The sequence below is a fragment of the Periplaneta americana genome, chromosome 13 (genome assembly GCF_040183065.1).
Source record: "Periplaneta americana isolate PAMFEO1 chromosome 13, P.americana_PAMFEO1_priV1, whole genome shotgun sequence".
Taxonomy (NCBI): domain Eukaryota; kingdom Metazoa; phylum Arthropoda; class Insecta; order Blattodea; family Blattidae; genus Periplaneta; species Periplaneta americana.
The window spans coordinates 76563776-76590663 of NC_091129.1; the positions used below are offsets into that span (position 1 = coordinate 76563776).

At 35.2% G+C, this 26888-nt stretch overlaps 1 protein-coding gene across 1 annotated transcript in view; it reads right to left on the reverse strand.

The window, feature by feature from the left end:
- LOC138712036 (DNA mismatch repair protein Msh3-like) overlaps nt 1-26888 on the reverse strand; it is a 59557-nt gene that overhangs the window by 29955 nt on the left and 2714 nt on the right. Inside the window, exons 3-10 of the mRNA XM_069843425.1 lie at nt 25389-25543; nt 19991-20206; nt 17828-17974; nt 16223-16397; nt 11574-11761; nt 8131-8364; nt 5343-5567; nt 1173-1290 (exon numbers count right to left, since the gene is read on the reverse strand). Coding sequence (XP_069699526.1) covers nt 1173-1290; nt 5343-5567; nt 8131-8364; nt 11574-11761; nt 16223-16397; nt 17828-17974; nt 19991-20206; nt 25389-25543 — 1458 coding nt within the window. The remainder of the gene's footprint in view (nt 1-1172; nt 1291-5342; nt 5568-8130; nt 8365-11573; nt 11762-16222; nt 16398-17827; nt 17975-19990; nt 20207-25388; nt 25544-26888) is intronic.

A 26888-nucleotide genomic window follows, 5' to 3' on the forward strand; every position in this document is an offset into this window, starting at 1 on the left:
ATTAATTTTGTCATGTTTAGTTAATCTGTCGCTAAATCGGCCAAAGAACATTGATTTTTTACATTTAATTTCATTTAATATGTACAATTTGATTTTTCGCTACTCTTCTCTCTTCCACACTGCAAAAATTTACACAACAATAATACTGTTTATTTTTCAATTTACGCAGTATTTATACTCTCTGCCATCGAGATTGTAAACAGTTGCCATCATGATTATTATGACACTGTATATACAGTTATAGTTCAAGAGGCTGTGATATGCCTCTCTGACGAACTTGTAACTTGTAAAATTTTTCCATAAAAAATCACTAATAATATTAGTAAACTTGTAATATTTTGTAACTAGTAATTTGTAAATTTATTCTAATAATATTAGTAAAATTATGCAACAGGGTCCTGGTCAAACAATTAACACAGACTTTTACTGCAACGTTTTGTGCATCTGTGTGAAGATGTTTGATACAAAAGACTGCAACTGTGGTGTAACAGATACTGGCATCTGCACCATGACAATGCTGCTGCACACACAGCCTTCAAAACACGGAATTTTCTGGCAAAGAATCACCATGATAATCATCCCCCACCCTCTGTACTCACCGGAATTAGCTACTTGTGCCTGCTTCTGGTTTCTAAAAATTGTATTGAAGCTCAAGGGACGGCATTTTGACACTGTTGAGGAGAATGAGGCCGAACAGCAAAAGATTCTTCAAGTAATTCGAGACAAGTACTTTCAGGAAGCATTTGAAGCATGGTAGCAGCAGTGGGATTGCTGTATTACTGCAGGATGGGGCTATTTTGAAGGGGATGAAGGCCAATTTAAATTAGGCAAGCATTAAAATTTCTATAGGGCTAGTCCAGTTTCCTTTTTATGGTACCTTGTATCAATGCATTCGCTCTTTCCTATTTTCTCTTCAGCTCTCTCTATCTACTTCTCCGTCTTTTTTTTTTCCATCTCTTCCTCGTCCTCTCTTTCTTTTTCTTCCCACCTATGTCACTCTTTATATTCTTACATCTCTAGCTCTCTCCATCTCTTTCCATCTCTACCACTGTTTCTTCAGTTCTATCTCTCACTCAACCATGGCAGAGATTCTGAAATCCGCATCACTACTAATAAAAACATACCTTTTATACATGTTAATAAAATTCCAATTTTTCAAACTTGTAACCTACCTTCAATCTTGTGTTATTCGACACAAATTGCTCAGTGCTTGTAAACAGAAGAGGTATCACAGGATGTCTTCCCTTTTCAATGTCGATTATTGTTTCTTCAGAGTCCAATAAAGTAGGCCTGGAAAGATGTAATCGCATAATATATTGACGTAATGAAGGTAACAAACCAATAACGTAACAAAAAGTTCTAGAAACAATCAACACAAGACATTCGTATTTCAAATTTCTCTGGCTATGAGTAGGAAGATGTAACGAGAACAAAAGAAGGAATGTTAGAATCAGCTAAAATGGTGAAAATGGTGAATGACGTCAGTGATTGGCACTATGTGTATACATTGCCAGCAAAGCAAGTATTAGGAGGAGGAAAAGAGCAAAGAACTGTAGTACATCACAGTAGCAGAGTTATGATGCATCAGCCCAACACCAGAGTAGCAGGAAAGAAAGGCCAGAAAAGTAAGGTCAGTGAGATCATATGTAAATAAAGGACACGTCCGGATGCGACAAGGAGGAGAAGTGAAAAAGATATGATCGTGCCATCAACTAGCAGTGTTTCAAAAAGAGAAAAGGGTCAGAAGGGTTATATAGTTCAAGTAGCTGGTGCTTAAAGAAGGAAAGTATAAAAAGAAAAACAAAGGACAATGAACTAGAAGATAAGAGCACAAACACTAATAGTGAGGAAGAACAAATAGTGGGTGAAGAAGGGTGAATAAAGCGAGAAAAAATGGTAAAGTAAAGAATCATAATATTAAAGATAAAGTGTAAAAAATGTATAAATAAATGAAAAGGACCAGCATAGTGAAAATCAAAAGAGTTTTAGTTAAGGAAAGAAAATTATGTGAAACTAGGGTAAGGAACCAAATTAGTAAAAGTTGTTGTTGTTTTCTAATGCCAGGCGTTTGACAATAAAGTCATTTGACCTCTTGCACTCCAATATTTTTCAAAGATATTATTATGGCCAGCCACTGAAGCACAGATTTTGAGGTGTTCCGAATCCATTTCTTGGTTTGAGTTGCACAATGGGCAGTTAGGGGACTGATATATTCCAATTCTATGCGGGTGTTTGGCCAAACAATCATGGCCTGTTGCCAATCTAAATGCAGCTACAGACGATTTTCGTGGTAAATCGGGAATTAACTGTGGATTTTGATGCAGAGAGTTCAATTTTTTCCCTTGAGATTGTGTTATCAAATTTTGTTTGTAAAAGTCTAAGTATGTAGATTTGATAAATCTTTTCACAGAGTAAAACGTAGATTTAGTAACAGGTCTGTAAGTAACAGTGCTGCCCTTCTTTGCTAAAGCATCCGCATTCTTTTTTCCCAGGATTCCACAATGGGATGGTATCCATTGGAATACAATTCTTTTATTGAGTGATATTAATTGAGAGAGCATTTTAGTTATTTCTACTGTTTGAGATGAAGGTGTGTGTTTAGAGACGATTGATAGAATAGCTGCTTTGGAGTCTGACAATATAACTGCATTCTTAAATTTATTGATGTAGCATAGAAGATTCCTGAGACTTTCACTTAATGCAATGATTTCACCATCAAAACTTGTTGTTCCATATCCAAGAGATCTATAAAGTGAGAAGAGACAGCACGTAACACCTGCACCGGCACCTTGTTCTCTGAAGATCAAGGATCCGTCAGTGTATAAATGAAGTCAGTTTTGAGGGTACCTAATATTAATTGTCTCTAAAGACAATAAAATTGTTTCATTATTTCAGTGTTTATTTCTGATTTCAGTATTTCTTCTGTTAAATTTAGATTATATTCTATATTTAATAGAGTTAAAGGGTTTGGTTTAATTTGCAAGTAACAAAGAACACGTAAATGTAGTAAAAGTAAATGAAAGTGTACATAAGATAAAGAGTACATGAGGACAGGGAATGTCTATTAGTGCAAGAATGACTTTCAGACTTTAGTTGAAAGTGATATGGATGATTTTAAAATGAATGAATGGGAAAGGTGATGAAGTTGGGGGACGAGTTTGTTAAAAATATATTAGTTTGAGTGTAGCCTATAAATATTCAATGGGATATTAACAATCGTCTGGAAGACCTTGACTTTGCAGATGATATATGTTTGCTAGCACAGAGATTTAGGGATATGGAAGCTAAAGTTGAGAAATTACAAGAGGAAGTAGGAAATGTTGGATTGAAGATAAACTCCTCTAAGACAAAACAGATGAGGGTAAATTGTAATAATAAAAATAAATTGACAGTAAATGATATAGAAATAGAAGAAGTGGATACTTTTCTATACCTGGGAAGTGTGGTTACAGAAACAGATGGAGCGGAAGAAGATGTGAAAAGACGTATTCGGCTAGCAAATGGAGCATTTGTACAGCTATATCCCATATGGCGGAATAACATCTCATTGAAGACAAAGCTCAGACTGTTTAACACAAATGTAAAATCAGTCCTCCTCTATGGTTGTGAAACATGGAAAATTACGGATGTAATAAATAAAAAGATACAGGCGTTCGTCAACAGATGTCTGAGACGTATTCTAAATATAAGATGGCCGGAAATAATAGCAAATGAAGAACTGTGGAGAAGAACTAACCAATCACAAATATGTTACCAAATAAAACAAAGAAAATGGAATTGGATAGGCCACACGCTGAGAAAGCCTGATGGAGCTATTGAGAAGACTGCAATTGATCGGAATCCACAAGGAGTAAGGAAGAGGGGATGGCCTAGAAAAACATAGAAATGATCAATAGAGGAGGAAGTAGAGAGATGTGGGAAAAGCTGGAAAGAGGTGAAACGGATGGCTGGTGACAGAGTACGCTGGAGGAACTTTACTGCTGCCCTATGTTCCACCTAGGAACAACAGGATACAAGAAGAAGAAGAAGAAGAAGAAGAAGAAGAAGAAGAAGAATCCTATAAATAAGACAGAGAAGAATGTATGATCTTTTATAGATTATGATTATAATACTAAAATGACTATAAAATTTATAATGGAGGGGTGGGGGGAGGAAGAGATGCTGTAGAATTCAATTCAGTTCCAATGTAATACTAAAGCATGGAAGTTTTTTTATCATCATTGTTACGGCATAAGAAACAAAAGAAGTCACTCAGCAATGACCGAATAAACAAAATGCTTTTTGAATAGATGGGTACTTTCTGACGAAGCAACCTTCCATGTCAGTGGGCGAGTGAATACCCATAAGGCAATCATAAGGGGACGCGAAAATACGCATATCTCATGTTAACTGGAACAGGCTAGTCCTAAAGTCAATGTTTGGTGCGCCGTAAGTCACTATAATCTGTATAGGTCATTTATCTTCCCAGAGGAAACAGTTCAATCAGGGCCATACCAGAACATGTTGCAGAACTTTTTTGAATCACAACTGCAACAGAAAACCAACATGGATATCATGTTCCAACAGGATGGTCATTGTGTACCACCTCATTGGGCAACAGACGTTCGTGATTATCTGGATGACACATTTGGTAACAACTGGTGTGGTCAAGGAGGGCCAATTATGTGGCCTCCAAATTCCCCAGATCTGACACCACCCGATTTCTTTCTTTGGGGTTTCGTGAAGAATGATGTGTATATACAGCAGTCCAGGGATATTCATGATCTCAGAGCAAAGATTTTCTCAGCTTTTGAGACAGTTACCCCTGAGATGTTAGACCACACATGGGAGGAATTAGCCTCAAGATATGAAATGTGTCATGTTCGCAGTGGTGGGCACGTTGAGGTCTAGTTTGGATAAAACTCCCATTCTTCTAGAATCCATGTACAAATTATTTAGCAATAAATAGCAAACAGTTCTCATTTTATCACGTTTTTATTTTATGTCTTCCCAGAGGATCATCTTGTAGTATGTTGTTGTTGTTTTCTAATGCCAGGTGTTTGACAATAAAGTCATTTGACCTCTTGCACTCCAATATTTTTCAAAGATATTATAATGGTCAGCCACTAACATAGGAAAAGCACATGTCTGAGATGAGAAAAAATAGTGAATACTGAAATTAGAAGGCCATGGATAATCCATATACAGCAATGTGGTGCCGAATCATAGCCAGTAAGTATGTTGTATGAATGAATATGAACGAAAAGAAAAATCTCTGTTTCTGTAATTGACACAACACAGACTACCTCTGCAACAATACAGTATAACACAAGACAATTTACCTTCCTATGTTATATACATACCTGCAATAACCATCTTGTTTTGCCACTTGAACCAAAGAGAACAGAACATCTAATGTTGCCAAATTTTTTATGGCTCTCTTATGAGCAAAATAATGAGCATTAAAATCTGATAAAAAGAGGAGCCATGCTGAATGGCAATCGTTAATTAACTGTTCTCGCAAATGACTCATCTCTCTGTACAGAGAGTCCACTTCTGGTGATCGATACCTTATGGCTTGTTTCGTCCTAGAAGAGAAGAATTACAGATTAAATCACTATCTACAATTCTGACAGCAAAATGTGCATTAATTAGGGTGACTGGATGTCCTGCTTTCACATGACACTTTCTTTTTAGCTCCTTATCCTGTGGTCCACATAAAAGCTTGAAATCCCTATAAATATCCTGCTTTGAAGTTTATCCTGCTACAAGTCCTGCGAAGTAAACTACGAAGCCAAATTTCTATGTTTTCTATTCTCTCAGAGGAAAAACTGAAGAGGAAAAAAACAAGAAATACTTCGCAGCAGTGAATAATATATGTTGATCATGAAGTGCAATCTGAATTATATCTATGTTGAATTCTATGACTGCCTTCTTGGCCAGCGACAGTTATTGAAAGCAATACATTCAAATCAGAAATATGCAATTGTGCAGTAACTGCTGAAGAATAATTCTGTTACAATAGCTACACTGTGTATGTGTGTTTACTGTCATGTTAATTAGTTAATTAAGGTGACCATCCGTCCTGATTTTTCTGGGACAGTCCCGAATTTAGACCTCTTGTCCCGGATTTTTGTAAAGACTTTTTGGGACACCAATTTGTTCCAGATTTTGCCAAGATGTCATGATTTATCCCGATTTAGATATTTCAGATATTTTAGATTCACAGTAATGTTTTAAAGGAATATAGCAATATAGTCTGTTAGTTGCCACTACCGATGTTGATAGTATAACTCTTCTGCTTCAAAATTGAATTGAATATGGGTGATAGCATTGTGATTGAGCTGGGAGATATTTATGAATGTGATTGGCTAAGTGATTAATGTTTCCATTCTATGTGACACAGTAACCTGGCACTACAAGATTGCATTTTCATACAACAAATACTCTCCTCCTCGCCTGTCGTTAATCTAAGATAACATCTACCAGTAGAATTAACAATTACACTAAGAAGAAAATAAAAACAATAAAATTCGCCACAGTCTCGATAAAGCTGGAGGAAACACAACTGAAAACCGGAAAACACGCAATTGACAAACCTTCAGATCTCCTTAAATAGGGCCAACTAGATCCTGCTCTGAAAAGAATGGAAAAATATATACAATCATCAGTCATCCACCCCAGAGGCAAAGGACAACCAAGCCTTGGTTTGATGTTCAGTGCAATGAACAGAGAAAAGAAACGATCAAACCTCTACACAGAGCACGAACAGACATCTCTGAAGTAAATATAAATATGTAGAGAAGAGGAAATTATAAAAAAAACTGCTAAAGACCAAGGTTACTAATTTCATAGAAGAACAAAGAAAAGCCCAAACTCAAGAGGTAATAACAGAGTCCTTTCTTGCCTTTAGTAAGAAGTTAACCAGCTCTGCCATGAAGATTCCAAGAAAAACGCGTCTCCCTTCTCCTCAACAGGTGTAACCTAATCACAGCGAGTCATAAGTTATAGAGCTGATAAGCATAGCGGATAAAAGAGCAATCATCCTCAAGGCAAAAGGCAAGAAAGCAACTTGACCGGATGGAATTTGTAATGAAAATCTCAAAGACACAACAGATCAACTGACTCCCTTCTGGAACAATCTATTCAACAAATGCAGTGTTTTTATGTTATTGTATCCATGTATTGCAATGTATTATTTTTATCATGATTCTGTTTATTTTTATTGTGTATTTATGTTTCTCAAGTAAATTTATATAAAAAGTTCACCATTCATTTACTATCCTACTATCCTTGTGAGGTGTCCCAATTTTGGGGCTTGAAAATCTGGTCATCTTAAGCTAATATTGAGCATCAGTAATAAACATATAATATCAATTTACACCTTCTCATAACAAAATTTATTATACCATTATGTTTTGTTATTGGTACATTATTTATTTTGTTGCAGTTTGTATATGATAGCTATTAATATAAATATTTGAAAATTTGTATTATATTAAAACTGGTTATTGCTTCCATATGAAGTTTAGATATTGCATAATATTTAAGACGAATATCAAAAACCAAGTCCATGCTTTACAGAATCAATTTTAGGAATGGGTCATGTGTTTTGTATCTGAAAATCTATTCATTCAAATACTAATGGAAACAAAAAAATTACCAATTCTGATTGATTACTTAACTTGAAGTACAGCTGACATCTAAAACTGTCATGCTGGGTAACTTTCGGTGCTGGACCCCGGACTCATTTCACTGACATTATCACCTTCATTTCATTCAGACGCTAAATAACCTAGATGTTGATACAGCATTGTAAAATAACCCAATAAAATTTAAAAAATAAAATCTAAAACTGTCCATTTCTTTCCTTTACGATACTATTCCTTTTACATGTATCTGCACATTAAGAACTAACAAGATATATTTTGTCTTCTAAGAATCAAACTCCACTCCCTTTTTAACAAGTTGTGCCCAGCTTCAATTATCACCCTGCTGTATTTTCTTATATTTAGTGAACATCACATATAAAAGTGGCCTATTCGATATAATTATGCTAAATGAAAATTCAATTTAGCAAGTAACATTGGACATTTTACACCATTCAAAGTCAGTCAAATTAATATTTGATTCTAGCACATCAATACTCACTCACTAATTTTCCTCCACGAGTTAGGCACCGATTTCTTCTGATTCTGCTTCACTTCGATCAGAAATTCCTGACCTGATACAGTAATGTAATCAAATTTGAGCAAACCCAGTTTTCGCGCAATTGCAGGCTTCAAGTTATCGAGTTGTTTTGTCACGGATGAGATTTCATCTATCCTCTTCATAACAGATGGAAAAGCAGAGTAGTCATGTAGTAATTTTGTTTTGTCTCCATCCCTAAATAATGAATTTGAAACAATATTTAGCAGATTGTATCACATATAAACATCTTAAAAATGTAAAGGATAGAGAACTGGACTCTTAAGAAGATCTAGGCAATACAAAGATATCCTCGATGGAGGAAACCAAGTAACATGGATTTCATTAAAACTTCTTTCAGCAGAAGAAAGCATAGCAGAAGAAAGCATTGTCTTCCTGGTCAAATATGTCCTGGTAAGCTGTAACATTCCAACCATATGTGTTGACAGTGATAAAATCAGGCTGATTTGCTGTCATTAAAATTTCCTGCATAATGATTAAAAAGTAAATAAAAGCACTTGAACTGAACACAGATTATCACTTTCCACATGATCATAATTATATTGACAAGGACGCAACCAGCTGGTCATGATAGTACAGCATAATCGCAACATTAAAAAAATTAGTGAAAAACTATACAGTAAAATCCCTCGTAACCGGTACCAAAATAACTGGCAATATCAAAACAACGCACTTTTGGCTGGCAAAAAAAAAAGTTTAAATCTGCCAAATTGCCACACCTAGACCATCAGTTTTTCCACATTAGGAAGTTCGCACGAGCTTTCATTTTCAGTGAATATTCGAACCTAAAATTGGTGTATTATTTGTGTTGTGTGATGTGTTGTAATAAAGTAAATTCACACAGATTTTATGTTTATTTAGTTATGTTCGGGCCATCAGTGTTGCCTCATTAGGAAGTTCGCGCGAACTTTCGTTTTCAGTGAATATTCTAACCTAAAATTAATGTACGAGGGGGATCCAGGAAATAACGACCATTCGTGCATACCCGCCACGCAGCTGACTCCCCTTCCTTGTTTGAAGGTCAACTGGCTTCCTTAACATGTGTTCTCATAATGTTGTGAGTACTGGTTGCAACAAGTCGCCATTGTGCATTTTGTGTTACTTCAAAATGAACGACGTGATTGATAATCCCGCCGACTGTGAGGTGAGTGAGGAGTGTGATTCGATTTTTGAATGCCCGACATTTGAAACCTGCAGAAATTTACTGGCAATTGAAAGAAGTGTATGGTGATACTGTAATGAATGAAAGAAATGTGAAAAAATGGTGCAAAATGTTCAACAATGGGTGAACAAATGTCCACGATGAAACTCGACCCGGACGCCCATCACTCATCACAGAAGACCTGAAGACTAAAGTGAATGACAGAATCTTGCAAGACAGGCACACATCACTCGACGAATTGCATATTGCCTTTCCTGACATTTCTCGTTCTTTGCTTGGCGAAATTGTGTCGCAACATCTTGGCTACCACAAAATCGATGGGTTCCACGGCAACTGAGTGACCAACACAAAACTCAGAGAATGGCCTCAGCATTGACATTCTTGATGCGATATCACACAGATGGAGACGCCTTTCTTGATCAAATTGTGACTGGTGATGAGACCTGGGTGTCTCACAACACCCCAGAGACCAAGCGCCAATCACGTCAGTGGCATCATCCCTCATCACCCAAGAAACCGAGAAAATTCAAACAGACTCTCTCAACACAAAAAGTCATGGCTACTGTCTTTTGGGATCGCAAAGGTGTTCTTTTGCTGAATTTCATGCCAAAAGGCACTACGATCAATGCAAATCGTTATTGTGAGACTTTACGAAAACTACGGCGAGCCATCCAAAACAAGAGGCGAGAGGAGTTGTGCTTCTTCACGACAACGCCCGCCCGCACACTGCTGCTTCAACTCGAGAATTGCTGGATCAATTCGGTTGGGAAATCTTTGATCATCCGCCCTATAGTCCAGACCTTGCTCCTAGCGATTTTCACCTTTTCACTAAGCTGAAAGACTTTCTGGGTGGTATGCGTTTTGGAAGTGATGAAGAGTTGAAGAAGACAGTGAACACCTGGCTTAATGAACTGGCGGCAGAGGACTATAACACGGGAATTCTAAAGCTAGTGAACAGATACGACAAATGTTTAAATATAGGTGGTGATTATGTAGAGAAGTAAAGGAAGCTTCAGTTATGTAACAGACTTTGTTTTTTCAAATAAATTTTTTTTTTTTTAATTAGTACAACAAAACAGTCGTTATTTCCTGGATCCCCCTCGTATATTTGTGTTTTAATAAGGAAAATTTATACAGTTTTTATGCTTATTCAGTTATGAGCAAGTGATAAAGGAATAAGCTTCATATGGCTGCAGTTTCAACATTTGGCACTATGAAATATGAACTTTTTTTTTTGTATATACCGATATTTATTTAATTATCCGGAAAAATCTCGTATCCAATACTAGCTTGGTCCCTTTTGTGCCGGTTAATAGGGATTCTACTGTACTATTAATACGAATTCTTCACTGATCATTAACTATGGGCTTTTACATTAAAAAATTGTCTACCATGAACCTGACACATTGAAATGATAATTAAAAAGCACACTATTCGTAAAACAAATGTAACGCGAAATAGAAATAAAAGCATTATTATTATATTATTAGGATTAAATCAACGGAGAAAATTCGAATTGGAAATCGAATCTGCGACCTTCTGGCCTGTAGCACTATACCTTAACCATGATGCTACCACATGTCATATATACATATACATTCACATACATTACAGAAAATAACATACATACTTAGAAAAACAGTCTGCCAAGTTAGCTCTGTGGTAGCATGTCTGCCTCTAGACTAGCCGGCCTGGGTTCGATTCCTGACGAGGTCAGAAATTTTCATGTAACATTTCTACTTCGGGACTAGGAGAGATGGCAGTGCGCAACTTCTAATCACTAGATTGTGCACCAATATGCCTGGGTTAAATTCCAAATCTCTCCGCAGCGCATATGAAGAGAAGGCATATGTCACTGTTGATAGTGATTCATCCATCGGACAGGGATGCTAAGCCTGGCGGCTCCCTTGGTGCTATTCGACAGGAGTAGGCTACGTGTCAGCACCAGGTTTCTCCTTCTCCCTTCCTCATCTTCATCATCACTCATTCCAGACACTACACTTACACATACACTCACCCTAGTACACGACATAATTCTCCAAGATACACATCATGTACAGTGTGGCCCGCCGAAGTGTGTACAACTAGAAAATGGGTCACAGTCCTACCATCTATCTGCAATATGCGGAACCCGAATCTCGTAAAGTAGTGAAGTGAGTACGCATTGGACGCACGCACGCACGCACACACACACATCCACACAGAGAAAAACATGATGTCCCACCTGGCTGCCTGCTGATTGAGATTCTGGAGAAATGGTCCTATATTGGACAAATTAAACAGAGCATCCTTGATCAAGTCCTGCAATAAAGGGCTCTTCAAATCTGCATCAACGAAATCACATACACTTTCTAAATCTGTTTGTAATTTTCCTAGTGTACGTAAAACAGCACATAAACTAGGTGGTCCGATCTGCAACAATAGAAAGGTTCATGATCAAAATTTGATACAAGCAGTTATCAATTTTACTTTTAAATTTATACTCAAATACGAAATAAATTGGCATGTATAGCTTTCCAGATGTTTTGTAAGATTTATTTTAAGTATCAATTCCAAAAATTTACTAAATGGTAGACCTACTGCATTATTCAAGCCACAGCCATTTTCTATTAGTTAAAAATAGCTAATGACAGATATTTAAATTTTTTCTCCTATGTGCTAGTGACAGATATTTAATTTTTTTTCTCCTATGTGATGTCAAAGGACATATAGAGGCTGATCCAATTAGGTATGGAATAATATTAATTTATTATTATAAAGCTATTATGATAGTACGAGAAATTTCTTACTGGTAATATTATGCTTAAAAGATGGGAGTCTTCATACATGACAGAAATGAAAATTAACAATGCATAATGTGAAAAGGGCAGGACATGTAGCACGTATGGGCGAATCCAGAAATGCATATAGAGTGTTAGTTGGGAGGCTGGAGGGAAAAAGACCTTTGGGGAGGCCGAGATGTAGGTGGGAAGATAATATTAAAATGGATTTGAGGGATATGATGATAGAGACTGGATTATTCTTGCACAGGATAGGAACCGATGGCAGGCTTATGTAAGGGCGGCAATGAACCTGCGGGTTCCTTAAAAGCCATTTGTAAGTAAGTAACTAAAAATGTGAAATGAAAATCGTAAATGATTTTAAATGGCTACTACAAATCGACAGTCAACACCATGTGTGTTAAGTGAGTTCAAAGAGAATTTTGACGTGAGTATGGTGTGCTTAATGTACAGTTCCATGATGCTGTGGTTCTGTGTTAAAAAAAAACATGCAGCTCATTTCAATTGTACATCCATGGTGTGCCAAACAGATTGCAGAAGATGACAGCTTCTTAAACAAATGGCTATTTACATATGAAGTGACTTTTCATGTAAGCGGGAGAGTAAACACACACAATTACATATCTCCTACGAGCTTGTATGGTCAAGTTCAAAAGTTAATGAATGGTGTGGAGTGAGCCGCAATAAAGTGTTGTTGTTGTTTTCTAATGCCAGGCGTTTGATAATAAAGTCATTTGACCTCTTGCACTTCAATGTTTTTCAAAGATATTGCCATGGTCAGCCAATGAAGCACAGATTTTGAGGTGTTCCGAATCCATTTCTTGGTTTGAGTTGCACAATGGGCAGTTAGGGAACTGATATATTCCAATTCTATGCAGATGTTTGGCCAAACAGTCATGGCCTGTTGCCAATCTAAATGCAGCTACAGACAATTTGCGTGGTAAATCTGGAATTAACTGTGGATTATGATGCAGAGAGTTTCATTTTTTCCCTTGAGATTGTGTTATCAAATTTTGTTTGTTGAGGTCTAAGTATGTAGATTTAATAAATCTTTTCACAGAATAATACGTAGATTTAGTAACAGGTCTGTAAGTAGCAGTGCTACCCTTCTTTGCTAACGCATCCGCATTTTCGTTTCCCAGGATTGCACAATGGGATGGTATCCATTGGAATACAATTCTTTTATTGAGTGTTATTAATTGAGAGAGCATTTTAGTTATTTCTGCTGTTTGAGATGAAAGTATGTGTCTAGAGACTATTAATAGAATAGCTGCATTGGAGTCTGAAGTGTATGGACCATTCTTCTTTGCAGAAAAGACAATAGGTTGAATATGTTGCAGATGTTTCTGTTGCCACAACTCGAGAAAGACAACAATATGAACATTGTATTTCAGCAAAATGGTGCACCCCCTCACTGGGCATGGGAGGTTCGTCATTTTCAATTGTATGTGATGTAGTCGTGATGGACCAGTTGCTTGGCCCCCATATCTAACCCTTCCTGACTTCTTCATGTGAGGTTTTGTTAAAGACACTGTCTATTCACAGAAACCCAATAACATTGATGATCTAAGGGTAAAAATTACTCAAGCTTTCCAACAAATCACTTTCTGATGTTACAATGGGCATGGCCTGAATTGCATCAACGTTATGAGTTGTACAGAATGTGCAATGGGGGTCATGTAGAGTTCCGAGAAATCTCCCATCTTTCAATGCTGTATACACAAAGTTTCAACAAATAAAATTCAGTAGTAAATGTTTAACAGTGTTTTTATTTTATCCATACCCAAACAGATCACTCTGTAAATACAAAGCATGTAAAATTTTCCTAAAATAACCATAATTCCTGCATTAATCCTTATTTCCGTAACAAACTTCATACATAATTTTACTTAATCTACATACAACATGACTATAAAGTTCGTAACATGTTTCATATTACAGGTTAAAAAATGTTGTTGGAATTTTCAATAAAACAGCATAAATTCCTTCTATATTCAGCTGATTTGTCTTCAGTGGACTAGGACTGGCAATAATTTGCCAGTGGATGCAAAGCTCGGGTTCAACTGTGGTCGAGGACACAGACTTTTGAGGGCGATAAAATTCTTAGAATGACTTCCTCTGAAGAGAAGAGCTGGGAGACATGTGTTGTACATTTACAGCTTGTAAGGGAATCCTGGTCATGGAAGAGGGTTCTATGAAAAATTACCAGCCATTACTCGTCCATGCCAAAACTGAATTTTGGAGACAGAACGATGGACTTCTTACTCAATGTGTAGGAAATTATCTAAGGGATGACAATCCCAAAATTATTTCTAATGGTACTTCAGGTTGAGGGTTATTGCATTGGACCAGCTCCTCTTTCAGCTTAAAAAAACATGAAATGCTAGAAGTCCAACCAGGCAATAGCCGGTTTTTCTATGATAATACCATATAAATTACATATAAATACATTTACTAAAATTATCTTAATTCTAATTCTACTCTAAATGAAAGCCTTCATAAAAAGTATACTAAAAAAATCGGCATTATTCTTCAGTCATATGATAAGAATATTAATTATTATATTTTATACGTAATCCATAAAATACTAATAATGCAAAAGTTCGTAGCGTTTTTTCACTGTGACAAAAGTTTTTGAGATGAATGGAAGACAGAAATTAATCAGTAATAATATTCTCCTACATTATCTATGATTCTCTGCTAACATTAAGGTAGTTTTTAGATTTCATGTCTGAAGAAATCTACTAGTTTGGAGTTAAAGAAGTTGTCAAGCCAAGTTCGTAAACAATTTTCGTTGTCAAAGGAGTTTCCTTGAAGACTGTTGGATAGAGAACGGAAAAGGTGGAAATCTGAAGGCACTAGATCGGGAGAATATGGGAGATATGGAATCACTTCCCAACCAAGCTCCTGGATAGTTGCTTTCGTCATGTTAGTGGAGTGCGAGCGTGCATTATTGTGTTGCAGCAACACTTGATGCAGTCTTCCCGGTCGTTTTTCTTCAATTGCGGCCGCAATGCATCTGAGTTGTTGGCAATAAATGTCCGCAGTTATGGCTACATTCCTGGGAAGCAATTCATAGTACACAACGCCTTTTTTATCTCACCAGACACACATCATCATCTTGTGTGGATGGACACTAACTTTCGTACAGGGTGTTGTGTGTTGAAACGACAGAACCATTTTCTTGCAGTTCTTTCTCCATGTCATTCTTCCCATACACAGCACAAATGTTTCGAGTCGCCCGTGCTGCCTTTGCTTCTCTATTAAATTCAAACAGAAAAGAAGTGTTCTTTTATTCCACTTAACACTCCATCTTCTTTAGACCACAAATGGCACAAACTTTCTTCAAGTCCGCAAAATTCAAAGTGTATTAAGTTACAAGCACAATACTCCAAATAACAAATTACTGACAAATGACAAACAATGAACACCAAATGACAAATGAGAAACGACAACAATGAATAATCTCCTAACAACGCACTTTGTGATGACTAACAAAAATGCTACAAAATTATGTATCAATCTAATAACAGAAGCATGCTTCAATAACAAAGGACTAAACAAGTAATTTACATATCTGAAATGATAATTTTAAGATACATAACCGAAAAGGCCTTCAATAGGGACCACATCCAATTTTTTTAATATACAGAAAAATGTTAATATTGAATTAACAACAGTCAGATATTCATTACGCTCAAAGAAAACAAACTAAACAGCAGAAAACTGGCATATTTAAGGTACATGAAAATGGACAGTCAGTTTAGATGGTATGGACACCTTATTATGATGCAAGAGGAGAGAATTCCAAGGAGATATATACGAGGCTAGGCCAGAAAGAAGGTGTGTCAGAAGACCCAGGATGGGAGAATGTTGCTGCCAGTCATGGGAAGTCGTTGAAAGAGTTGAGAAATTTGGCAATAGACAGAAATTGATATAGAAAGTGGCTGAGAACACCCAATGCGTAAATGCATAAGGATTAAGTAAAAGAAGAGGAAGAAGGAACTGGATAGGCATGCCTTATGACCCTAAGAAGGACAATTAACAAAAAACTTCATTATACAATGCAGTGAATTCCCATTATTTGCCATACCCTTTGATGAATGCATGTAGTTAAACCACGATCAATATCAGGTATACCATCCAAGATTTTCTCTAACTGCTGAACGACTGCCGATTCAGACTGCAGAAGTTCTGTGATGGCTTCCTGACGGCTCTGAAGAATGGCCAAATCACGGACAGGTTGCGACACCCAATCATGAAGTAACCTGACAGTAAGTTAAACAGCTCATCACATTCACCACTTTTTTACGAAAGTAACAATGGCTTGTAAAATTGAATAATCAGTAATAAACAAATCAAACAATAAAACCTATATTTTATAAATATTTGAGATTAATTGAAAAGACACAAGATGTGTAACGAGGAATTAAACATCATTTACATATTCACTTAAAAGTATTCCAAATGTTATAATAAATGAGCTTACAAAAACAATCAGAAAAAAGTGAGAGAGACAGCAAACTACAAAGAATGGTCTCCATTTGAAGATCTTGATAATGATACAAACTAGTGTCTGAATAAACAACAGCCAAATGAGCATATAAAATGTTAGGTCAAAACAAACGTTTCCATTATATAAATTACTGATTTTTTTCCCCCACCATTCTGTGATGGAAACATCTCAAGGTGATATTCATTATTTCTGATGATTATATGATAATTCGGAGTAATGAGTTCAATTTTGAAATAAATTAGAAACTAATAAATAAATAGAGTCTTTCTACTCAGAGGAAAGAGTTCTTTTATGTGGTATAGATTTATACTGCAAGACTCGCAGTGTTATTTATGTCCTGAAGGAAAGCATCCTAAAAATTTTACAAGAGCAATTAGCATCCAATCAATGAGACAACGAAAATTCTTAAAAGTTCACAGGAAATAATGAACGATATACCAACATGAGATTGTCCATTCATTATGCAGAATATTTCAAAATTGTAGGTATTAACTGCAGAGGTGACTAGAGAACAGTGAAAGAAGGCAAAAAGCCCTAATAGGTCTTGAAATAAACTCTTTTTGATATGATGTCATCACTGTAGTCACTAACTGAATAAACCTGGTACATTTGCAACCTCATCTTTTATCTGATGGATTTAATGGTCGTACTTACCTCTATTTTTCCAACATAGCTATGCAACATTTTGGATGATGTGCCTCTTTTTGAAAGGCAGCTGCTGTGATACATACATGATGGAGCACCGACTCACTTTAATTTGAATATTACAGAGTTCTTATCTACAAGCTCCCACAACATGTGTATTGGCTATGGCTTACCACACAATGGCCTCCCAGGTCTCCTAACTTCAATCCTCTGATTTTATTTTTCATTTTTTAACATGCTGATGCCTGCTTAATCATGAACAGTGGTCATATTGAGCATATATTATAATGCTCTCTTCCTCCAGTTCATATTGGATGTTATGTTAACCAAGAAAACCTGTATTGACGAGACATGAAAAAAAATTTCAGAAACGGCTATTTCCAAACCTATGTTTATTAGGACTTTTTGATTGTTTTATTCTCCTCTACTCACCCTCACAGTTCGTAATTTTAATTATGAAACACCCTGCATATTACAATACAAATAAAAATTACAATAAGAGTTTAGTAACGCAACTTTCATTACGACGTTTCTTACCGAGATCCAAATTTTGTCCTGGTGTGGTCAAGAGCCCATATGAGACTTCCTTTATGAGTACCTAAACCACTTTTAAATATCTCTAAATTTCGAAGGACTGTAGCATCCATTTTCACATATCTTGAGTCTGAAGTAAAATGCCGTAAACTGAAATTAAAATTTCATAAATAATTACACAAACATCAACATTTTCTTATAATACATTTTCAACTTAAACATTACATGTAATATGAATCACCACATTCCCAAAATTACTAGTAATTACATTATTACACACAATACATATAATACACATAAGAATACCAAAGCCTGGATTTATATGGAAAATAAATGCAACAATTTTAACAATTAAGGCCGATGATATCTCCTGTAAACACCAAGATATGATTCTCTTGAAGAAGAATAGTGAAGTGTTAAAAAATGTATATGAAAAACTATAAGTGAAGTCAGGTAAGAAAAAATAAAATAAGAAGTAAGAAATGTTTACGGATCTTGAATGAAGAAATAAAACAAGCTACTAAAGAGACGCAAAATACATATTTACAATAGTCGCAGAAAAACAATGAAGAAATAAGAAACATGTATAAAGAAAAATGTAACACAGCAAACATAATTGTGAGAAGAGCATATGAACAATAATGTGAAAATTTTATTAGCCAAATAGAGCATAACATACACAGAAGACAGAAGTTCACCTATAAAGTACTTAAAAAGTTAAATAAAGATGAAAAGATGTGGCAAGAATGGAATTGATAAGAAAAGATAAATGGATAAAATATTACAAAGAATTATAGTCCAAGGAAGAACAATAAAACCAATAAGAATAGTTGGCCATGCAAAGTGAAGTAGGAAGAGGAACTTATCTAATAGATATACAAGAATTAAAAGAACTGAAATCAATTAAAAACAGAAAAGCTGAAGGATTAACAAAATAAACGTAAAATTTCTCAAATATGGTGGAATGATATTGTATTGGAAATTACTGCATAAACAAATGTTGGCAAAAGCATGGAAAGTAGGAGAGGTGATATAACTGAACTGTTTAGAAAGGATGACTGAGGAGAATGCAAAAATTACAGAGGAGTCAGCCTTCTCAACTCAATGTACAAGCTGTATGCTCAAATAGTAAATAAAAGATGAAGACAAAAGCTAAGGCCAAAGTAGAAGAGGAACAAAGTGGCTTCAGAAAGGGAAGATTGATAGCAAATAACATGTTCATATTATAACGATGTTAGAGAAGAGAAGAAAATAAAACTTGCAAATTTACATATTTAGCTTTCATAGATTTTGTGAAAGCTTTTGATAGTGTGAAACAGGAAAAACTGTGGTCGATATTAAAAGAACAAGGCTACCCTAAACATCTAATGAAGATTGTGAAAAGTCTTCATGAGGAAACTAAAATAGTAATAAATTTTAGAATAAAACAACTGAAGAGATTATAACAAATAAAGGAGTTAAGCAAGGCTGCCTCATGTCGCTGACACTTTTCAATATCTATGTTAACAACATTATCCAGAATTTGAAGCAGAAAGGTAATGCAAGCATAAAATTAGTCGAAGGAAGTACCGGTATGTTAAATATTTTATTATATGCAGATGATGTGGCAGTACTAATTAAAAAAAACAGAAGATGGTTTACAACATTCAATATTTATCATCTTAATCAGGTAGGCAAAAATTATGGTGTTACAATATCAAGAGAAAAAAACACCAATAAGATAAAAAAAAATAATACTGTAGTTGACAACAAAATTCTCGAGCAAGTAACATTCTTTAATTTAAAGTGTGAAATCAGCAGTGAGGAAGATACCAAACTGATAAGAAATTAATGAGGTATCAAACAATATTAGGAACTACAGTATATGCAAAACTTTAAAGAATAAAACAAGAAGTGAATCAAGAATTACATTCTATTATTTTATAAACTGCAAATATTTTAAGACACTATCTGCAAAGTGCTGTGCATGATGTCACAGAAAGAATAGTGTTTGCTGAACAAGAGAACAGCAGGCATATTTCCAATGTTTTATAAAACTCAAACCCCACTGTTTCCCAACACAGTGATGTTTTTCTTTCTTTTCTTATCTCAAATGTTATAATATTTATAATGTGACTTTTGAATGACTGAATATAACATGTCACCTTTTGGTCTGGATGCACTTACCTATTCGATCTCAATGCTCGGGCAAGACCAAATTGTTTGAGGTGATGTATCAAAGCAGATAAACATACTACAGTCAAGGGAGGAAGATCCGACATACTATTGAGCTTCTGTGAATTAGATTCTGAGTCCTCTTGAGCACAGAAAAAATCAGCGACTTGCACCAATGCACCTGTAAAGTTAAACACTCCATCCTCCAGAGTTTCCAATCTTGCAGAGCTGCAATAAAAAATATATGTTTACTTCAGTAATTTCTACACTCGGTATTTACAAATATGTTTATAACATTTCATTCTATTACAGTAAAAACTCTGCCATATTCTTTTCTCAACAGGCCACAGAAAGTACTGTAATCATATTTACATGGTAGAAAGAAATCTTTGAAGAAGCGTCAAAGTTTTTTTTTTTTTTTTTTTAAATATTCCTGTATCTGCAAGCAGAAGTAAAAGATTACCTGTGGTAAGAACTAAAGCGAGAATTAGATGTCGAGACCAGGATTAGACCAGTCTGTCCAGGTCTGATGAAATTTTAGCTATTGAAACTGTTCAATTTATCTTTACATTGGCCTATCAAAATATCTTTTTCTGCGAGTTCAATAACTGATTACTAATTTTGAAATCATTTCGAAAAATAGGTATTATTTTAGTCTTTTATAGACATCATCATTCTCTTTTCTTATTTGGGAGTTCATATCCCGTGATATTTCTAAAAAAAATCTCTTTTTTTAGAGTCCAGCATACAGAAACAAACAGTAGAGGCAGCAAGACATGTCCTGTGACCTTATCATGTGTCGAGGGTATATCACTAATGGGTATGGAGAGGGAAGCTAAGTTTTAGTCTGAGATGAACTTCTGTGTCGGTAGATCCATATAATATTAGTCATCATGAAGCAAACTTTCTCCCTCTGATAGATAGATAATTCTTTCCCCTTTTGCACAATTCACATGTCAGGTCTCGCCTTCTCATTTGTGCAATAATAAGCACTTTGCTATAACTTCGTACAAGTTCAATTTTCTTAGAGTTCTTTGTAATGTATCACATAATTTACTAGCATTCCTTATGTTAGAATATGTTATAGCAGAGATATTTCTTTTTTGTTTATCCTTGATGTTATGATATGTTTTATCTGAAGATATTTTTAAATTATAACCATAAATATTTACTTCCCTATTGTTTCCTCTTTCCCCCCTAATACCATCAGCTTGTCTTTTGACATTCATTTCTTAGTCTTCTTTGCTGGCAGTGGCTTACGTGTAACCCACTTCTGAGGATAGGGCTTCTGGAAAACAGTTACATTACCTCAATGATATGATAAGATAATCATGTATGATTGATTATGTGGTATCAGAAAAGATCTTAAATCTAAACTTTGCCTAAATTCTGGGTCATGGATGAATACAGGAACAATTCCCTTTAAGGGGATGTCATGAATTTTGATGTCAAAAATCGATTTTTTGAAAATATGTTTTTCGTAATCTACATAGTGTAGGCTAATTTACATTGTGTACACATACATTTTATATTTGTTGAAGGTCTGGAAGTATAGGGTGAGCCAAAATTATGTTATCACTCAAATGGTATAAATATTTATTTAGTAAAGTAAAGTAAATCCATGGCGCTACAGCCCTTTGATGGGCCAAGACCAAACAGCCCGCTGCTGGCCTCACGTCCACATGCCGAAGCAGAGGTGGACGATCATCCAACCAAAACGGAGGTATTGTGTGGTTAGCACAATGATCCCCCCAGCCGTTATAGCTGGTTTGTGAAACCGGATTTTCGCTACCTACTGTAGCTCCCCAAGTGCATCACGATGCTGGATGGGCACCAGTCCCATACACTGGCCGAAATTTCATGAGAAAATTTCTTCCCCCATGAGGACTCGAACCAGCGTGCATTCCATAACGCGAGTCCTAGGCAGGATGCCTTAGACCGTGATGCCATTTATTTACTGGTATTAAATTTATTATATTTTTTATTAAGCATACACCAAACATGTCTTACATCGAACTTTTGTCATCAATTAGCTACTATCTATTGTTTCTCCCTTCAATTTGAGACAGACATGTAAATTATTTATCACATTTTGATGAATAGTACATATATTCCTACCATTTGAGTAGTAACATAATTTTGACTCACCCTGTATATTAAATCGTTTAAACGAAACTCTGCACCACGCCCCTTTTTTGACGTTTCAGCACATTTCTTTTGAATATTTATTTTTTGCAGGTTCTAGAGCCTTTTCTCAAAAACTATAAATTCCAGTGCTATGATTTTTTAGGAGTTGTTCATTACATATTGCTGAATATTTAGAACTACAATGATAATAAATGCATTACTTACATTTTTATTTATAGGGTATTATATGAAAAAAAAATTATTTTTGCAATACTAAGTTCAAAATTTTACAAATAGAAAACTAATAAGTATATGGTATTTATTATAGTTCAGTAATCTTATAGCAGTGTTAGCTTCATACAGTAAAAATTTCAAATAAATTGCATAATTAGGATTCATGTTATGAGTTTCATACAAAAAGGGCATAACTGTTAAATGTTTTATAATATATTTAAGCGCATATCTTACTCTTAGGTATTCCATTATATATTTTTTTTTTCCATTGAATGCAGTTTTTTGCCTTTATGCACACAAAATGTCATGCCTTTAACTTAAAAACTATGGTTGTAATGATTTTTTAAAGAAAAAGTTGTATTTGCAAAGACATCCCACCTTAAGGAATTATTCCTGTGCTCTTACTGGGAATCGAACCCGGGACCTCATGAACTATAGCCAGAGACTCTGACAACTAGGCCATGAGGCTATTTTTCTATTGCAATAGAACACGAAACTTGTTAGCTGGTTGCAAATCCTAGTACTTAACAACAAGTCATTGTTCTCGTTGAAAACTCTTGGTTTACCGTATTTACTTGCGTTATTTTCGCCATTGCATGATTTATACACGCCAATTTTAAAGCATTTTTCTTCTTTGGTCAAGTTTAGCCTCTTGGCCAGTTATAATGGTAAAAACATACAATGACATTATGGCTCGCCACATGCCTTAGAGGTTGGGGACAACTCGCCACAGAAAATTGGCCACAGAGGCAACTTGCCACATAATTGAAATTCGTATCAAAGACAATTCGCCACATAATTTAAATTCGTATCAAAGACAATTAGCCACACATTAAAATTCAAGGCAATATTCAAATTCGCAACAATTTATAATATATTTCTTTGATAACATAAGACAAATCCAGAAGCTGTAAACTAATTCGGAACTATGGCGGAAGAAATTCGCTTCACAAAATCAGAAAGAGGCTCTGACAAATTAATATAGCTTGGCTACATGTACACGAGACTTAGAGAAAATAAGAATGGAGTTGTTTGGCACTGTGACATGTGTGGTGGGTGTAATGCAACGTCACATTATCAGAAGATGGAAACAGTGTCATCAAAGAAGCGTCTGAACACAAGAATCATTCTGCAGACTGGGGAAGGATTAAGGCAAAGGAATGTGTAGAGAACATGAAGGCAAGGGCGGGGACTTCCCGAGAAGCAACGTCTGTCATTATTCAAAATGAATTACAGCGTATTGCAAGCGAAGCCAATGTGAATCTACTGAAGAAACCATCTATTAAAAAAACTGTGCGCCATGCCAGGAAGCTGCACCTACCACCTGAACCAAGGAATATTGACGAACTGAACGTTATATCCGACAGATACATAGAGAGATTGGAAGGTGGTCATTCTCCTACCAAATGAAGCAGAAATACATTGACATGGACAGACGAATATCACGTATAGTTGAAGAATACCCGCGGTACAAGGAAAAGGCACCATCATCCAGTACTTGAGAGCTATAGACCACAACCTAACAGGACATTTTTGAAGCCAAATTTACATGTACGTAGCAATTCACATACTTAGTGGAATTTACAATTATTAATCTCTGTATCCATTCGCACAATATAGAGCTTCTGGAAGTCATAGATTTATCTTTGTATCTCAGTGTGGCAAATTGTCTATCTGTGGTAAATTGTATATTTGTGGCAAATTGTCTATTTGTGGCGAATTGTCCCTGTTACCAATTTTCTGTGGCCAATTGTCCCAGTTCCCAAATTTCTGTGGCCAATTGTCCGGAACCGATGCCTTAGTACATTCCATGGCTGTCTTGTTGCTGTGATAAAGAGTTGCTTATAATCAATGTCATCACATGCATAAAAATTACCCTCTCCATCTTGACCATTTGCCATAAATTATGATAAAACAATAATGTTAATGTATTCTTATTCGTTTTTCAGTCAACCATGATTTTGCTGAAGCGGCATTCCATTTTCGAAGAGTTTTAATTGTATTTACGTACGTATTATTTGATATACAGTATACCGGTATAAAAGTACATAACAATAAAATTAATTGCTTTAGTGCAAGATATTATGTGTATTTTTTAATTCCTCATATAATTTATGCATCTCTATTTCAAGAAGACTCTTTTTTTTCCAAAATAGTGCGAAAAATATATGAGTAAATAGAGTAATTTATATCTATCTCTAAATTGTGCACATGCGACAAATCAGTAAGATTTTAAATTGACAGTATTTCATTCTTAACTACCGGAAGAGATTCGTAAGCATTTATAAAATAGTTCTGGAGCATTTTGACACACAATTTTCCTGTCATGGATCCCTGATCTTTTATGTGTAATAAGTTATATACATGGGGTCAATGGAGGATTTTTTCCAACTAAAAAACTATCATTCTTGACTGGGATTGAATCGAAGTACCTTGGGTACAGAAAGAGACATAGTAAACTCTAGTCCACCAAGGCTTATTAGAGATTTAGACAAGATTTGCAAGAAACAACTTATCGAAATTTTTTAATCTATAGTATTTGATGTTCTAGTCATTATCTTTCACTAGATACAAAATTTTCGGGGTTCAAACCTGCTATAGAATGAAGAATACTTTAAGTTTGGATTTCTTTAAAAGACAAGTAAAGCTGCGAGACCAATATCATAGAATTCTGTCTCTGATCGAAAGGGCTTCAGGTAAAATTAATCTGCCATTTCGTGTCCACGTAAACTTATCTCTATCAGTCATCATAATCTTAACATAAGAGGATAATGAATTCTGTCTTCCATGTACTTCCGCCTCAAAAAAAGAATTATTCAAATTGCAGGCTAACAGAGAGTAGGGAAGTTTTCATCAACCATAACTGCAAGTGTAATTAACTAACCAAACAACCAATTAATCAATCATCAATCAAGTTGTTACTTTCTCTAGGAAATTATTTGATGTTTATTTAGAATATTTATTTCAGTGAGTTGTAAAATTAAAAAATTCTGTAGGGAAGTTTAAGGTATGAACATGGTTATACTCTTTCAACACTAAAATAAAATACCTGTGTTTTACAAGGCGCTCTGTTTCTTGGGAGATTGTCTGAGGTACTATAATTTCTGCTGGATCTAAATGTTCGAATCTCCGTTCCAATTCCTCTCTACATGGTCCATCTTCAAATGAATCATAAACTGTGTCTCCTGTACTGGGGTCAAATGCCTGACAAGTAAAACCACACCAAATAAAATTATACACTTCTGCTTACTTTAGTTATGTGTTTCATAATGATAAATCTAATTCTGATACCGAAATGTCTCATTCCAGATACGTTATTTACATCATACCAGTACAAAGTAAAGAATATTTAAAATGATTATACCTAGAAATAAAAATTAATGTAAATTAATTATAAATCACAAACTTATTGAACAAGCCAGTTATTTCAATAAAAAGTAACCGAAAAATTAAAACATATATATGTTATTATTTAAAGAGAATGCTAATTATATGAGTTGCTCAGAATACAAGTGGTGCAAATCCAAAAATTAAACATTTGCTAATTTAAGGTTTAATAGATACGTAACTGCAAGATCTATCTAAATGAATTATTTTTAATATTCTTATAATATAAGACATAGTATCGTATTTTTTTTTAAATCTCTGACTATTCATTTGTTCCTTTTACATATATCAATACATTATTCGCCTAACAAATTAGGAGAACAAAAACATTAAGAACATGATACAATGAGGACAAGATACAAAGAAAAACAGATACACAATACATCAATTAACACATAAAACATTTACACAAACACAATATAAAATACAGATATGTTCGTACAATGACTAAAAAGAAAAAAACCAGAAAGAGGGAGGAGGAGGGGAGGGGGAGGGAATGATAGGGGGAGGGGAGGGGATGATAGGGAATGGGTAGAGGGAGGGAGATAGAGAGGAAGGAAGAAAGGGAGGGAGGGAGGGAGGAGGAGAGAGAGAGAGAAAAATTCATTTTACTGATAATGTAAAATACTTAGGAGTATATCTAGATAAGAGTCTACTGTTTCATAAACATATTGAAATCACGAAATCTAAAGGAAATGCAAGGATATCACATCTCTTCCACCTTTTCAAGTCTCCAGTGCTTACCTAAAAAGGAAAATTGTACTATATAAAATGTTAATATTGCCTATACTATCAACTTTTGTATCCCTGTGTCATAGAAGTCTGCCGCCTGGGATCGGAACCAGTGTGTGACAGCTGTCTGCATCTCTCTGTCGATCCCACGGTAAGACAAATGTATCAATCCTGATGGGGAATATGTTGAAAAATAGTTCAATAGTTGCTGTATCTGTTCCAATAATTTTGTCTATTGAAACTGTGTCTTTTTTTCTGTAGAGGTCTCAGGAAAACTTATTTTTTTATGGTCCTCATAACTGTGTTCGAGTGGCCAAAATCTGTATAAGTACTTGTTTTCACATTATTATAACATTGTGGAAGAAAAAAAATTAATTGTTTTGTCTGCCCCCATGAGAATGCTTGCTTGTAAGTTTTTATCACATTTTGC